This window comes from Myiozetetes cayanensis, unplaced genomic scaffold (genome assembly GCF_022539395.1).
Source record: "Myiozetetes cayanensis isolate MyiCay16 unplaced genomic scaffold, myiCay2020 scf5-8, whole genome shotgun sequence".
Classification (NCBI taxonomy): Eukaryota; Metazoa; Chordata; class Aves; order Passeriformes; family Tyrannidae; genus Myiozetetes; species Myiozetetes cayanensis.
The window spans coordinates 18,106,965-18,123,603 of record NW_026087742.1 but is presented as its reverse complement, the minus strand read 5'-3'; the positions used below and the strand labels follow the sequence as shown (position 1 = coordinate 18,123,603).

Here is a 16,639-nt window from a genome sequence, read left to right as displayed (position 1 = left end):
GAAAGGGCCAAGGGAAAATTTTGTTTCAGCTTTGAAGTCCATTTATAGTTTGATTTTTGTAAAACATTGGTCCTATTTCCATGGAATTGAAGTTATCTGATTTCTTTAAAAATTTTTGTTTCATTTTTACAGACTGCTCTTACTCAGCACCATCTAGTGGACCGACTGTTATTGTCATTTAGAAAAGAGCTGGTCTCTGTGAACCATATAGCAAATTAGACCATCCACTCCTTACAGTGTGAAAAATGCACCTAAAGCGTGTTTGTGACTAATTATATAACAGAATCAGAAGATTAGCAGTTCCTTTGTTGTAAAGGAGCAGTGGGAAGGAAGAAATTTTAACATAAATGCAGGTAGTGGTGCCTGTTATCTCCTGCATTCCTTTAGTCCATTGAGCTGAGGCCTGCTTGCCTGCTTTCTTCTGCCTTAACCATATAATGCCATCTGGGTTGTAGCATCTCTGAGGAAGGATTTTACAATACTATTTCTTTGTGCAGTACAACACAGCACAAGCCACAGCCTCATTCATCACTGTGATACAAATGATAGCTACAAGCTGATGCTAACAGTAAGCTCTGAAGTCCTCACGTGAGAAAAATGCTCTGGAGTCTCTCTAGTTTAAATTGCAGGCAAGGAACTCAGCATTTGGCTCCTTGAAAAGACATTGTTTTGTGTAAAACAAAAAAAAATTCCTTGGAAAACCTCCCAATAGAGTGCCTGTATGCACTCGATAGAATCATCAGGTCTTCCCAGCAGCTGCCTCAGGACTTTGGAAAAGCAAAGGGGTCTGTGGCTCGGATCTTTGGGGGCACAGGGGAACAGGCTTCTTTCTCCAGCTGTAGAAAGAAGGGCTTAATCTCCAGAAAAATTAATCCTTCCAGAGGGACTGGTTGTTTCACCTCAGGAACACCTGTCTACATCACCAGCATCCTACTGCTTTTTCGTAAACAAGCTTTCTTTGGCAGCAAGCCCTTGATTTCAAACCTATGGTTGCAAATGAAGGGAAAGCAAAGGGGGAGATCCCAAGTCACTGAGCAGAAAACCCTGACAAGTTGCAGATGTACAAGTGAGAGCAGGCAGCCAGCAGGCTCTCTCAGTGACACTGGGCAAGCACTAGAGGCAAAACCTCTCTCTAGTATAAGGAGCAGAAAGCAAGAGGCAAATATAGAGAATAGGAGCAACGCCAAATTGTTTTGCAGCAAATGCATCAAGTTGTAACATCTTCCCCTTTAAACTTCCTTGCTTTTTAGCATTTCATCACTTTAGGGTCTGTTGTTTTTGTTCAATTCACATATTTTGGACAATGAAAGTAAGTGGGTTGGTTTTATTCTGTAAATTTATATGCATTAGCACAATAACATTGTGCTGAGGTTTCCAAAAAAGCTGTTCTTAAATAATTCATGGAAGCATTTCACTTCATTTTTCTAAAATTTAAATGTGCAGACTAGGGTTTTTTCCCCCCAGGTTTTAGGGAACACAACATTTTAATATCATCATTCTCTTTTCTTTCTTCCTTATTCTAAGTTTTTATGTAGTGCAGCAGTCAAATTATCACTTCTCTGCTGGCCTCCTCAAAATATTGCATTGCAATGTAACTTTTCCAGGCAGATGTGTCTGGCTTTTCAGATGAAGAAAATAAAGGTTTAGGGACTTCCCTTTTTAACTTTTTACGTTTGAGACAATAGCTGTGGATAGCAACTGTACTGAATGTATTCACCTGGTTGAGTGGGTGCAGTCCTGTTTGGAAATCCACTTTGTTCCCATTGACTACCGCAGGAAACATGGGTCCGGAAAGGTTGTAATGTTTTCTTAACAAATTTAGTGACAGGAATCCTGTTTTGTTAGGGGTTTGAGGATAAATCCTACATGCTGGAAAATAACCGTTTGCAAAGAAGGTGGCGCTGCTCTGTGTAACTGGTGTGAACCAAACATTAGCAAGCGTATGGGAATTCAAGAAGACACTTAAAATTGTTTCTTCTCTTTCTGTTTCTCCTCTAGCTCTGGGATTGTACACAGTAAATGCAATATATGGAGATACTATAATTATACCTTGTCCTCTAGAAGTACCAGAAGGTCTTATGTTTGGAAAATGGAAATATGTAAGTATAGCTTATCTTTATATTTGTTAGAGCTGTTACAAGATGATGTGTATTTTTTTTGTATGTGTGTGAGATTACAAGATTCCAAACGAGAGGATTTCTGCCTCAGATATGAAGGCATTTATTCCTGTGTTTGTAAGACTTCAAGATTCTAAACTGTTTAATTTCTGCCAAGCACAGATTAGAGGTTTGAGGAATTAATCTCATTGTTCAAGAGAAATAATTATTCAAGAGTTCTCTGCCAACCTGTATTAGAGCTCTGGCATGTTACCCAGTTGGTGTCTCGCTTGCTTGACAGAGCCATCGGTGTACATTTAAATACTTTTGAAGTAGGCTGCCTGAAGCAGAGCCTGCTTTGTCCCTGGGAAAGCACTGTCCCCGCATTTGGTTGATCTGACAGTCACTCAGAACTGTTTCATGCTTCACTGTGTTTCATGCACAGCAAAAAAGAGAGCAGAGCTGACCTTAGTAGAATTGCTGGTGGTTTCACTCTGCTATTTCTGGCAGAGAACAGAGGCAAAAATGTGGGTACTCTCTTGGTGTCTTGGTCAGCCTGCAGTAGGAACACTGCAGGATGAGCTTCTCCTGTATGTGATTGGTATCCCAGGTTGAAAGGAGAATCAGCATATCAAAGTCAAACGAAGCTTGGAAGCATATGTGGATAAAAATGCTGGGATACCAAAACCCTTTTGTTTCTCAGACTGACATTGAGACAACTGGTTTTCCTGCTTCTGTGAAGTTCACCTAAATCACCTCTTGTGCTCAAAGAAAATGTTACCTGCAGTAATAGATGATTTCTAGTTTGACAGTGGATTTAAATATTATGTAGTTCTCTCTCTCTCTTTACAAATGGCATCCATCAGCCTATTTTACAGCAGAATGATCTGCCACTGGGGGCTGTGTCCTGTTCCCCCTGGCTACTTCCTTTATACCTTCAGGTTTGAGGCTTTTGCAGCCCCCATCCACTGAATAGTTCTTTTCCTACCAGCACATTGGGGAAATGAAGTCAAAAGTCTGGAGAATGTTTCCCCAAAAAGGGACAGTAAAACTGTTTCATATGAGCATTCAGAAGATGGAGTGCCTACATTTTGCAGTGTACTTTTTAGTCTGCTGACTTTTTTTGGGAAGACACAAGTCCATCTCCGTGAAGATGCAAGGATATTCTGAGAAAAAGAAATGCATTACCTCTTTCCATTGCATTTGGATTGCCTATGTTGGACAAGTACCAAGCGGTAAATGGAGGTGTTACAACTTCTTCTACATGGAAAGGGACACAAAACCTAACATACAAAAAGAGGCTGTCTAAGTTGCTGTTGTATGAAATCGTTACCACAGCCCACACAACCAAGCAGAAGTGATACTCGTTCTCCCAGGGCAGCTCACAGCCTGGCAACGCTTGTCCTGAGGGAGAGGAGGGTTGGATTAGGCTTTTTTGATCAGGTGATTATTTAACTGGAAGAAGGAGGAACTCTGTTTTCTCCTCTTCTGGCTTGGGACAAGCAATTTGAGTTCCTGGTGGGAACCCTAGGAGACTTGCACCCTGGCAGGAGAAGGTGTTGGCTCGCTTCAGTGTCCGCTGGGTGTGCTTGCGCTGGGCGCATGTCCAGAGTTAAGAGTTCATTTGCCCTTGACAGGCAACTTCTTGTGTATTGAGTCAATGCAATGTTTTCTTTCCTGTGTGACAGACATCTAGACAAATCCAGGAGTTTAAAAGCAGGAGAGGGAGAAAGACTGTAAGGGAATTCAAACTTCTCAACTAGGTGATGCCTCCTGCTCTCTGCCCTGCTCTGACATCATTCATCTCTTGTCACAGCATCATCATGCTTTTGTGGGCTCTGCAGTCAAATTGAGGTACTGTGCTGGGAACAGTACTAACATCGGTGCTGCAAGGTATAAGGGATAAAAGGGAATGAAAACCTTTTCCAGCCCTCAGCACAATACTGAATGTAAAGATAGAGTCAACGTTTCACCTCACTTTAAATAAAGGCAGATAATGTCCTTCCCTGTTCTGTGTATGTGTTTGTATAAGGAGGAGGGAATCACATCCCCTAGAACTGCCCCTGTAACTTTGCCCTTCATACAATAAATTTTTTATATGGGAAGTTTGTATAAGGTTGTCAACTTTGTATTCCTTCTTAGGATGGCAACTGCATACTGATTAATATAAGGAGGATGTCTAGAAAATGATACTTTGCAGATTATACTGACAGGCAAAATAACAATATTTGATTGCATGTATAGTCCCGTGCTACAAGCTCTCGGGTCCTTTAAAAACAAAGAGGGAAAAAAGCTAAAAACTAATTTAGAATAAAATAGGCAGTTATGCCTGATTAAATCCTGCATTTCGAATGAAGTCTGAATATCCCAGACAAACAATATGAATATGTAAAACAATAATGAAAAAAAAGGCAACTGAAGCTTTTGAGCCTAGCTCACATATGCTTCTATTTCAAATACTTTTTCATACAGGCAGAGGCAAGTAGTGCCAAAAACACCAGCCTTTATCAGAGAAATCCCTTCGCTATGCTGAGATTGAGCCAAAGGATTGAAATTCTTTTTACTAATGATATTCTCAGTGTGTACCGTGGAAGTCTTAACATAGCTCTCAGACTACACTGAATTTCTTCTATGTAAAGCAGAAATTAATCAGGAAAGAAGCCATCTGATACAGTTTTCAGATTTTTATTTTTTTTTAACATTACAGGTTTGTACCAATTGCAAATCTTCAGGAACTTCTAAATGAGTGTTTATGCAAAATAGAGGTGTTTATCCTTTTATTATAGGAAATGCCAAATGGATCTCCAGTATTTATTGCCTTCAGATCATCAACAAAAAAAAGTGTACAGTATGATGACGTACCAGACTACAAGGACAGGTTGAGTCTCTCAGAAAACTATACATTATCCATCAAGAATGCAAGAATCAGTGATGAAAAGAGATTTGTATGTATGCTAGTTACAGAAGATGACGTTTCCGAAGAGCCGACGATAGTCAAAGTTTTCAGTAAGTAAATCTAGTTCTTACTGCCATTAACATTCATCAGCATCTGAATCATAAATTACAGAAACTTTTGTTTAAGGCAAAGATTAAAGCCGAGAAAGTAAGTTTGGCTGAGTAAATTACTAAGACTAGCAAATTTCTGCAGCTTTCAGAAATATAATCTACTGGTGGCATTTATGTAACAGGACTGCCTGCACTTGCAGTTTATTCACGATAAGTGCTGGCTCAAAGAGAATTTTAGGCTTTGATAATGACTCACTTATGTGATGTCATTTGGCCTTGGAAATGAAAAATGTAAAATTAGCATTGATTATTTTCCATTTGTTCTCCGAGCAAATTTTTCTGCAGGAGGGAAACATTAACTGTGTGCGGTCTGTAGGATTAGTTCAGGGGAGAGGTTTAAAGCGGCTCTGAGCAGCTAGTATGCAACAGTATGAACTGTGAGGGAGAGGGCAAGAGACTGGAAAATGAGCCACTAGCCCCAAATGCTTAGTTTGTCCCCTACTGAACTACCAGGAGGAATACCAGTCTGCAGTTCATGCTCCTGTATGAGCTCCGAGCAGGGCTGTGCCTCAGAACACTGGGGTTAGCACTGCACACCAGCCTTGCAGTGGGGCTGTGGAGATACCCAACCCTAATAAACTCTGCCATGCTCTGAGAGAGAACTGCCATGACTCAGCCTGTGGAGGTGTCCATTATGGCTTTTTAGGGACACAGGTCTGTGACTACAGTGTCTTACCTTCCTTAGCCTCATGTTTTTATATGGCTTTTTTTTTTTTTATTTTGGCCTTTGTTGCTCTTGAGATGCAGATTTACACAATCAAAGTAAGTATCTGTTGTGGGAACAGGCTGACTGCAGGGATGGGCAGTTTCAAAGAAATCACACTCTGAAAAACACATACATGCTTTGGAAAGACAGACTTATGCTTCTGTCAGGGAGTCATCGGGAGTCATCAATGGTGTCTAGGCAGGAGTCTGTCAGTGGCATAAATGAGTTTGAAGCAAGATTAAGAGCTAACAGTAATTCCTTTCCCTTGTTTCACTTTCAATTTGACTACAAGAACAATCGAATTAATGACAACTGGGAGGAGTGTGCTCAGAGCACGCATAGTAAGCACAGTGCTCCAGAGGAAATGATGAAGAATTATCATGTTTACTTATTGCACAGTAGTAAATATGTAGATGAGACAGTGGTATATAGTGAAATGAAATGCTAACTGCTTGAATTACTGTGCACTGTACTAAGTATTAACACAATACTAGCTCAGCCATGGAGCACAGCTTGTCTGGTTTATTGTATGCATTAATACTAATAGAGAGAGCTTCTATTTACTAAGTTAGATAAGAAGTGAGGATGCCACATGTGTAATATGACCAACTTAGCACTGCAAGAAAAATTACCTTTGCATTTTTTTCATTTTGAGTTCACGGCTTTATTTGTGTTTCTCCTAACTTTTGCTTGCGTTTAATTTCCTTGAGTCTGTTTTTTTAAGTTTTTGTGTTGCCTGGTGGCTTGCTTTAATTGCGAAAGAGTTAGAGTAGCTGGCAAGCTTCATTTATTTAACCAGTGGAGCTTCTAACTCATTGAACCGCAGGTACAGAGCTAGCCTGCAGCAGTGTGACCCTCACACACCAAAATTTTGTGCACCTGAAACTCAGCTGCATCTCAGAAATCATGACTGATGCTGAGTTTTGCTGGAGCTTGTTAAGTCCTCAGCTGTGCTACCTGATTAACTCAGAACTAACGAGCTGAAATGGCTCATTGTGCAGGTACCACCTGCTAGTCTCACTCACTGGACTACTCAAACAAGCGCTACCAGCTTTCCAGATGGATCCTGTCAGCATCTTTTTTCTGGAATTAAATGGCCAGTTTCCAAAGCAGAGCAGCCCAGAGGACGTGAGTCCTGCTGCACTGATGCTTGGCTTTTGCAGGAGATGAACTCTTTTTCCCTCTATTATAAGGCCTGTATAGAGCTGCAAAGTACTCTGGCAAGCTCTTAAGCCTAGAGATAAGCAGTGTGCTGAAGTTGCAAACCCACCAAAGTGGGCTCTGCTGCTGCCAAGTTTAAATTTTTTCCTCGCTTCAGATGCTGAGCTGGTAAATGCCAAGTAAGTCTGTTATAGTGAATTATCCTGGTGCTGGTGCAGCGGCTGTGGGGATGTGGCAGCAGGCATTTCCTCTCGGAGGCTGCTCTCGGAGAGCAGGTAGGGGCCTCCCAACTGGAGCATCTGCCCAGTTACCAGAGCACTCAAATCAGGGAGAGCCCCACACAGTAGCCACGGAGCACAGGGTCCCTTTCTCTCGGTAGGATCATTGCAGGGCAGGGGCGTCTGGAGCACCAAAAAGAGCGTCTTCTGAAACAAGTGCAGGGGGAGATGAGAGATGAAAGGAAGAAAGGCTCAGGTGGGGGAAGGTGTCGTGGCTTGATCAGCTGGTGACCGTGACAGGCAGCCAACTGCAAGGCTGTTTATGGGACCTGAAAATCTGAACCAGAAGGCCTGTTAATGGTCTTGTGAAACCATATTTGCTTGAATTGACATGAAAATGTTTTGTTCTTGGCAGGTTCTTACGGAAAAGAGAAACTAAACATACGTATATCTCTCTCAAATAAAAATCTTTATTAGCCCTCTGAAGAAAATATGATGGGTTTAGTGTATAGCTGTGACTGTTTCTTTTGTCTGGTTTTGGTTTTTTTTGCCACAAGCAAAGTTGTTTGAAAATGTCAGATGAATAGCTTTTATTGCCTTTCATTTTCTTTTTGAGCTGTTTTTGTTTTGTCCTGGTGTAGTCATCCAAGTGAAGAATATCTGTGCATTTGTGTGCACACAAATCGCACATGCACAAAAAGAAAATGGATTATTGTGAAAACATACAGCTTTGCTATCTCTGTAACAGCAGGAGCAGCATGTCTGCATGTTAGTAACTTCATCAGTGTGTGTAGAGATTTTGGCAAGATAGCGGAGAAGTTCACTTTGATTTGGGATTACTGACATACATACAGCATTTCATACAGAACTTGATTTAGGGAAAGGGTTCTTTAAGCTGACATCATTAAGAATGTTTCAGTATGTAAAAGTATGCTTATTTAAGCAGTATAGCTAGGGTGTAGAGGCTTTCCTCAACTGTATAAACATTGTTTTATTTTTTTCCCCTCCACTCTTCTCTTGTTTTAAAATTGTGGGGGAAGCTGTCTCTTTTGGAGATAAAAATTTGCATTCCAGGCTTCAGGCCAAACTATTGTAACAGACAAGTTATATAGTCTCTAGAAAGTAGTCTTTTATGATGGAAACACTGATAGATCCTCCACTTCAGCAAGCTAAGAGGTCCATCTACCATAATAAAAGTAAATAAGAATACATACTGGCACTCAGTAAAAAGTGTTGTGGTTTCTTTTTTTAAGAGAGTCATAACTAACTCAGAATCAGTTAAAATAATTACACTTCTCTCTACCATTTGAATTTCTTAAATGTAATAATCCCAGTTAGGAAAAATAAACATTAGAAGAAGGATTAGGTTGAATTTATTCCTTTATAATGTGACAGCTCAGCTACACTAATATCTGCAGAAAAGCTGCTTTTTTGTTGCTATAGTTTCTGTACCACTGGCTCCTTCTCCAGCATGTGTATCATGTAAATTGATAGATAGGATCAGGTTCTCTCCTCCTAGGTACTGAACTAGTCTGTCTGGCTAAAATATGTATCATCAGAATACATGGAATTTATTATGGAAGGTATGAAACATTTTAAGGTGATAGTTTATTCTTTTCAATCCATTTGCTAATATTGAGATAGAAGTACCTCACTTTTTCTTCTTTTAATGGGAAAACGTAGCTAAGACTGTATCAGGCCAGATTATTCTTTTACTCTCAAAGTCCACATATCTTTTAGTAATTTTGCATTTTTCGAACAGCTGTTTGTTCTCCCTTCACCAGCACTTTTATCCTATTTATGTTTTAGAACAACCCTCTCAACCAGAAATCTTACATCAAGCAGACCTCTTAGAAACAGAGAAGCTACAAATGGTAAGAGCAGCATTCTCCCTCAAAGTTATGTTCCTGATGGCTGCCTGAAATCTCTTTACAGTCCAGAGAGAGGTGATGGCTCAGAGAGGGTGTGTGTGAGTGCACACACACTGGCCTGTGAAAGATCATAGTCTCCAGCCAGGTTGAGCACAGAGCAGTTCCCTTGCCCCAGTATTATTTATCAGTGGTATTTATCCCTGCCTGATTCTGTGAACAGGCCGTCCTGATCTTAGACCCACCACCTTCTTCCAAATTGTACCTAAGCCTCGCTGATTGGATTTATCCTATTTAAGAAAAGTGATTTGAGCGTTTGAACTTTTCTAGAAATTTTTACCCGAAGCAGCATAAGTAAAAATGTTAAAACCTGGTGGAGAAAAACAGTGACTAATTCCTGTCTGTTTTGCAGCTTGGGGAGTGCGTTGCAAGAGATAGTTATCCTGAGGGCAACGTTACGTGGTACAAAAACGGGAGAATTCTGCAGCCCGTGGAAGATGGTACGTTTCGGTAATGATCGGTGTCCCTGAATCCACAGATGGGTTGTATGCATGAAGAACTGTGTTTATAAGAGTTGCTTTGCTTTATTGTAATGTATTCCTCCTTTGAGAAAAACTGCTCATATGGAAAGATGTTAGTTGGAAGGAAAATTTAGGCTTTTCTGAGTACCCAAGCTACGTCGTACAATCTTTTTCAGTTCCAGTTTTAAAACCACATCATGAGGAGGAGGGTTATCTTTGTTAATGCTATTGCAAAGCTATTCTTGAGCCCATGTAACTAGTGGAAACCTGTATCTAATTTCCAACTTCCTGTAAGGTATTAACTGTCTCAGTTTCACACCTATCCAGTACTCTGTTATGGACTATGTAGATCATCGTCTTATGCAGGTATTTATTTTACAGGATATTTAAGAACAGCTTTTTCTTTTCCCTTTTTCTCAACTTTGAATATGACAGACTCATCACACCACAATATTTTATCTTCCATAAAATATTGTGTGCTTAAAAGATTAAGATATAAATATGATCCTAAGTTTTTTTACATCATTTTTGAAACCTTCTTTCTGTCTTACAAATTCAGCTGAGATTTGTATTTTTAAAAAAACCGCACTTGGCAATTAGTTTTTTGTTTGGATTTGATTTAAAATGTTCAGCATGTTAGGAGTATATTGTTGATGAAATGTTCCTGGTATAACTCAGAGGCAGTACTAGAGGAAGACTTTGTACAGTCTCTTGGGTAATGTGCCATGTTGCTTGGATGTTTGCAGCCTGATCACAAATACAGAGCTGGAAACAAAATGCAGGAAAAAGGTTGCAAGTTCTGTCTGTGTGACACAAAAACATTTTTTCCTTTTCAGTTGTGGTTATAAATTTGCAGAAGATTGTGGACAAATCAACTGGACTCTTCACCGTGACATCATCGCTTCAGTACATGCCAACAAAGGAAGATGCAGATGCCAAGTTTTCTTGCATTGTGACTTATTATGGACCATCTGGCCAGAAAACAATACAGTCTGAACCAATTGTCTTTGATGTTCACTGTAAGTTACTAAAAAGCATCTACTGCTGTACGAAGTCTACCTCAGAGTGGGGGAAAGCAAAATCAGAAAAGGCTTAAAAAATTACGGAGACAGTTACTGCTTGGCTGTTGAAATGGTTTCTTCAAAGTTGATTTGCATCAAGAAGGTCTGAGTACATTGTCTGTAATTTTTATTATCTTCAGATTTATCTGAGATTTCTTTTTTCCTAACAGTGGAATACTGAATATCAATATTTCATTGACAAGAGGAAAGTAGTAACTATAAAATGTTACAGTGAAATGGGATTTTGAGAACTTTAAGAGAAGCTATACTGGTTGATTAAAGTGACTCTCTGTGACCCCTGAAATATGCCAGAAACACACAATACAGTTTTTAGTAAATTCAGATGTTTCTCATCATTGCGGAGTCAGCACCAAACAGTTAATGCTGGCTGTCTACCTTGCACAAAATGCTTCTCTACAGCTATAAGATTCTGATTCTTACATATAAAATGTATAATTTGAATAGTGGTGTATTTTTAAGTAGAGAATTTGTGTAAAACAATTGCTTCTAATGGGACAGTTCTAAACCAGCTTTCTTACTGTGCTACTGATGTATGTGGACATCATAATTCTCTTTTAAATAAACAAAACAGACCATTGGCAAGGAAAGGCCAGAAGGGGTGGCAGCACTTAGAGACAAGGGGAAGAGGCTTTTCAAAGTCTTGTAAAGTGACACTTCTGAAGGAGCATAGAAGTCAGCAGATCAGAGAAGGATGTAGAGGAACAGGAGATAAATGCAGTATGTCCAGTCAAGTGTTACCCGTTGCACACTTCAGCTAATATCTCATCTTACAAAAGAGAAGTCCCTGTTTTGGGAATGATAGGGTCTAAGTATACAGTCCAGTATCTAATATAGGGTCTTAGTATACATTGTAGGACAACTCTGTAATCCAGTTGAATACAAAGAAAACAAGTAAGGCACTGGATTCTCTAGGTAGCATATGTGCTCCATTGCCTTGAAAACAAAAGCCAAAGACTGGAAGTGACATGGTATGTTCTATCTAGAGGATAGTTGCTTCTCTTTTACCTGTAAAGTCTTTTGAGCCACAGAGTAGGGCATCAATTTTAACCTTGGTCAAATAAAACCAAACCTTGGAGCAGCTGGTCTTTGGTTTCATCTGCAGATGACAGACTAAATTAAGGTTGTCTTTTCACTAGCTGTTTCTCCAGAATGACAACCAGCAGAACTAATGGAGAAGAAAACCTCTGGGACAGCAGTTGTTACCCATGGAAATACCACTGACATTTCAAGCCTGCAGACACCCTATTCCGTCACTTTAAAACTAGAGGCATTTCTTATTTTTCTGGTTTTGCTGTGAAGTAAAAGGAAAGTAAACTTGTCCTCATTTTCCCACCGTTTTCATGCATTAGGGTACTTCACCGGCTTGAGGGTGAGGCTCTTGCAGATTGCAAGTAAGAACTGCCCAATATGAAGGGGAAAAAGGCTGCACGCCTGCAGGAAAGTCACTGGATACATATAATGTGCCCTCTGTGTTAAAGATTTAATGCTTGCTAGACTAGCTCTTCTAATCCTGCTCTGGTAACACACAATTCAATTATTTCCTCCAGTGTGCTGCTAATTAGCAAGTAGTGGGAGGCTGGCACACCTTTCAGTAGTAGAGAGGCGTCAGGTATGAACTTTGGCTTTAGAGTATGGGGTTACACAATTTTCTGAGTATTTTCATGTGCTGTAACTTCAGTTCCTTACTCTACTTAAATGCATCTTCAAATAAATTTGGAAATTCTTTGTTAATAGATGTCCAAGCTTCAACAGATGAGTTTTGTGATTGCTGTTAGTTGATGATAATGAGATGTCTGATTTTTTTTAATTTTTAATTTAGTTCAGTGATCCTAATTAGTTTCTTTCTCAATAAATGTGAATTTTTTAATGAGTCAAATATAATGCAGATGAAAAAAACTAGCAGACTCCAACTCTTAAGAAATGGAAGTCTTTCAGCCTTTTTTTTTTTTTAGATGAACTGCAAAACTCTCATGTTCTGCATCTCTAAAGCAAGTAGAACAAAATAATAAAGACCTTCTGTTCATTCCTTGCAACTTAATCATTTATCCTAAATAAATGGGTAGAGCATGCTTAAAACTATGCCTACACAAGATTTTCTTAAAGATATACCTATTCAGTCAAGATCTGAGAAATGTTTTACTGTTTGGTTTGGGTTTTTATTTTACCTGTAGGTTTGGGTTAGTGCAGAGTTTAGTACTCCAAGTCTTTAATAGCTACTTGACATCCTGGAAGCAGCCAGCCACTGTAACTTAATACGAGAAGAATAGTGAATTAGCTCCTGCTGAGGTGGATGCTACTTGGAATAGGATAATTTAGCTTGGCTAGCAGCAGTGACCAGCTCTGGTTTGCAGCTGCAGCAAGGAAGCTACCAAAAGTAATATGAGTACTCCAAGAGAACTCTTGAAGCTGGGCAGTTAGATAGTATTTCACATGTCTGATTATCTAGGCTCCAGTTATGTTGGGTTGTGCTCAGCATTAATCAGAGTAAAAAGATAGTGTTTGTCAGTCAGACTTTCCAGTCGTGCCCTGTTAAAGTGTCTGTCTTGTTATGGATAAACTGCTTTCCATAACAGATTAGAGCTTCCAGCATTGGTGTTTTCCTTGAAATTGCACAGTGGCTGCAGCTGGGATAGCAGCATTCATTTGCTAAATAACTGCCTTTTGGTGCTGGCTCCTAGAATTTTGCTGTTGTAGAAAGCAGAATCTTGGGTTTGCAGAAGCAGCAGGTAAAATAGGCCAATCAGCAACATGTGCCACTGAGAGGCAAGATACATCTTCACCAGGCTGCTCCTGTGTGTTAGTGAAAGCAGGAGAGCACATTACTCTGCCAAGCAGCACTCAGTATTGCACTAGACACTTTCTCTTCCTGTCATCAGGTTGCATCTTCCTCAAAAGAGTGACCTCTTCACCTTAGAGAACAGTTTAATTAGTCTTTTGGTATTTACTTCTGTAGATTTAATTTTTTTCGAGTTTGGAGAACTAAATTAAAAGTTTACTCCTGGTTGGTTGCATTAGGTAGAAGTGTAAGATCCTCCTACAGAAAAGATTGGTAGTTTGCAAGAATGTCACTGTTGTTTAGCTGTGTCCATTTTTAATCCAATGCTGTTTGTCTCTGTGGGAAAAGCCTGTTCCAATATTTAAATTCTAATGTCTTACTCTTTATGAAATTCCTTCCTTTTTAGTCTTGAGACAAAGCCTAAGCAATTCCAGGATATTTCTAGACATCCTTTATGATAACTTCTCACATTTGGTCACCATAACATAAACTTGACAGAAGGAGAGACAAGTTTTGTAGCAGCCCCTGAAACTGAGTTTTTTGGCCCAGCAGCCACCAAGAGGTGTGCATGTCATTCCTGGCCGGCTGTTTCATTACATCTGTTCTATTCCATACCAGCAGCAATGTTGGAATTCTGTTTTCTAAGCAGGCAAAGCTGTGCTTCAGCTCTGAAGGTACTGAGGGGGAAGGTTGGTTGGCTGTGGAAGGGAGCCGAGGCAATTGCATGTGAAGGAAGGAGGATGTGGCTTGTTGAAACAAACTACCCCTCCTTCTGTGAGGAGGGGTGAGATGCTTTGCTCTGTTAAGGCTCTCACTCCAAAAGGCCACAATCGAATGCAGCTCCTGTTATTGAGAAATCCCATAGCAGAACACAGACATGATAAATGCCTTAAGGGTTGGAAGGGCTGTAGAGCACATGCTTCACTAAACACACAAAATCACCTGTCAGGCGAGGGTTTCTCTGATGTGTAGATTCTTTTAGTGTCTGATAAGGTGCACTGTACTGTATCTTAATGCAAGACTGGCATCTTTGATGGAATTTTATTTATGCTGTAAAATTAACACAGCGAGAGTTATCTGCCCATATTGTTTTCTTTAATTTTGTTCACTTTACTTTGTTTTAGAAAAATTATATTTAGGCCTCTACTTAGAAAGAATAGCATCTGTTAAAAATACTCCATCTTTGCCTCAAAAAAAATTGCAAAAGTAAAACATAAGTTATAGTTCAACTTCACTGAACATGACAGAAGAACATTACATTTACTGTTCTGTTGACTATGTTAAGGGTCCTATTATGTTCACCAAATTCATCTTTCTGAAAGCCTGTAGTGATCAGCATATAGAATAGTCTGCACATAGTCGCTTAGTTCATATTTCTTTCTTTTTAATGCCAGAAGGCTATTATCTAGTACTAATACAAGGCATTGAGAGCTTCAGTTGTTTTTCTGATTGCTGCAGTCCTCCAAACAGGGAACTTCACAGAGGACAAGTTAATCCCTCATAATGAAATCACACCATGAAGTGGTTCATACTAATCAGGGCTTCTTTTGCTTTTAAGCACATGACATGGTTGTAATCATTGCTGTTTCAGTTACAGGTATTTTGGTGAAGAAAAATGAATTTTAGGTCATATGACTTCTTTGCACTTAATCAGCAAAAATATAGAAAGATTAACTTCAAGTTCTTTTTATAAAAAGATCTACATATGCTAATATCTTCTCCTGCAGGATGATAAAATTACGTTCTCTTCGGCCATGAATATCATATGCATCGTGTTGCTGTGTGGATTATGCAGAAGCTATTAAATGTGTACATTATTTTCGCAGATCCAACAGAGAAGGTGACTATTCAAGTGCTGTCACAAAGTAGGACCATTAAAGAAGGCGATAACATCACTCTGAAGTGCTCAGGAAATGGCAACCCTCCTCCACAGGAGTTCCTGTTTTACATTCCAGTAAGTTCTGCCTTGCTGTCAGTGCATAGTGAAATATTCTGTATCATCCCTTCCTACAGACATTGCTACATGTCAGTGTATACGTGATTTTATAACAAATGAAGGAAGGAATTCAATGCAACAAACACTGACGACAGACACTGGCCATTATATCAGACTCTGAGAACACCTCACCTCAGTTGGCAAAATATTTTTGAAAAAAAGTCACTCCTTCCCCAGAGCCCAACCTGAATTTTTCAGAAGTTAGACCTACTAAAAATTACAAGGCTTCATTTCCCATCATTATATACTTTAATAAACAGCTTTGATTACAGCAGTTCAGCATCTTGAAGAAAACCATCTCATCTGTTGTCATAACAAAAATCCAACAGTGAAAAGTACAGGAAATTAACTCAGCTATTTTTTGGACTTTCCTGTATGAATCTTTGTACAATTTCTTTTCTTCAGTTAATGAATTGTTTGGTGGCATAAAACCACAAAAACTGATGTGTGTGACAGCACAGGAGAACAAATCTGTCAAATGTGTAAGAAGCAGACTGAAAAAAATAAAAGCTTTGTTACCATTAATCTTCTTAGTATTGGTGAAATCCATAGACAGATGTGGCTTTATATTCCAAGACTTCTGGCCCTGCTTCCCATGTCCTACCTCTTGCTCCTATTTCATATCCCTTATTTGTTCCTACTGCAGTAGTGAGCAGAGCTGGTCTTGAGAGAAGCCAGAACGAAGTGACATGTTTTCAGTTATTTCAAAACCAGCATGTTAACTCTCTGAGCATAATTGTCATCTACTCTGGACTCCTGGCATGTTTGAGTTGCTGAAGAGCAGCAAGGGAAGCTAGGAGCTGAAATCCTCTTATCTCAGAACGGCCATTTAGTCATCCTAAGAACTCACTAAATGCCAAGAAAAAAGTGTATGGTATCGCTTCTTCTCCACTATCACAGTCAGTGAGCTAAACAGCCAAGTTTGTCTTATCTTCTGTCTCCTTGGTACCTGATACTAGTCCTTTTTCTCAAGGAGAACTGGAGTTGGTGATTTCTTTGCAAGACTCATGGGTATTATAAATCTCTTTCTGGATTCAGAGATAGGAATTAGGGTATCAGTCTGTGCTTGTTTAAAAGCTGATCTGTCTGTCCAGTGTAATGAGGAGGAAACTGGGGAACTGGACAGCCAGAAAGCAACACTTGTTGGCT

General features: G+C 39.6%; 1 protein-coding gene across 3 annotated transcripts in view; it reads left to right on the top strand.

The window, feature by feature from the left end:
- Positions 1-16,639, top strand: part of ALCAM (activated leukocyte cell adhesion molecule) — a 118,800-nt gene that overhangs the window by 80,702 nt on the left and 21,459 nt on the right. For all 3 annotated transcript variants that reach the window (XM_050332998.1, XM_050332996.1, XM_050332997.1), the window contains exons 2-7: positions 1,999-2,099; positions 4,883-5,102; positions 9,057-9,121; positions 9,528-9,615; positions 10,473-10,655; positions 15,321-15,448. In XM_050332998.1, the coding sequence (XP_050188955.1) occupies positions 1,999-2,099; positions 4,883-5,102; positions 9,057-9,121; positions 9,528-9,615; positions 10,473-10,655; positions 15,321-15,448 (785 nt within the window). The remainder of the gene's footprint in view (positions 1-1,998; positions 2,100-4,882; positions 5,103-9,056; positions 9,122-9,527; positions 9,616-10,472; positions 10,656-15,320; positions 15,449-16,639) is intronic.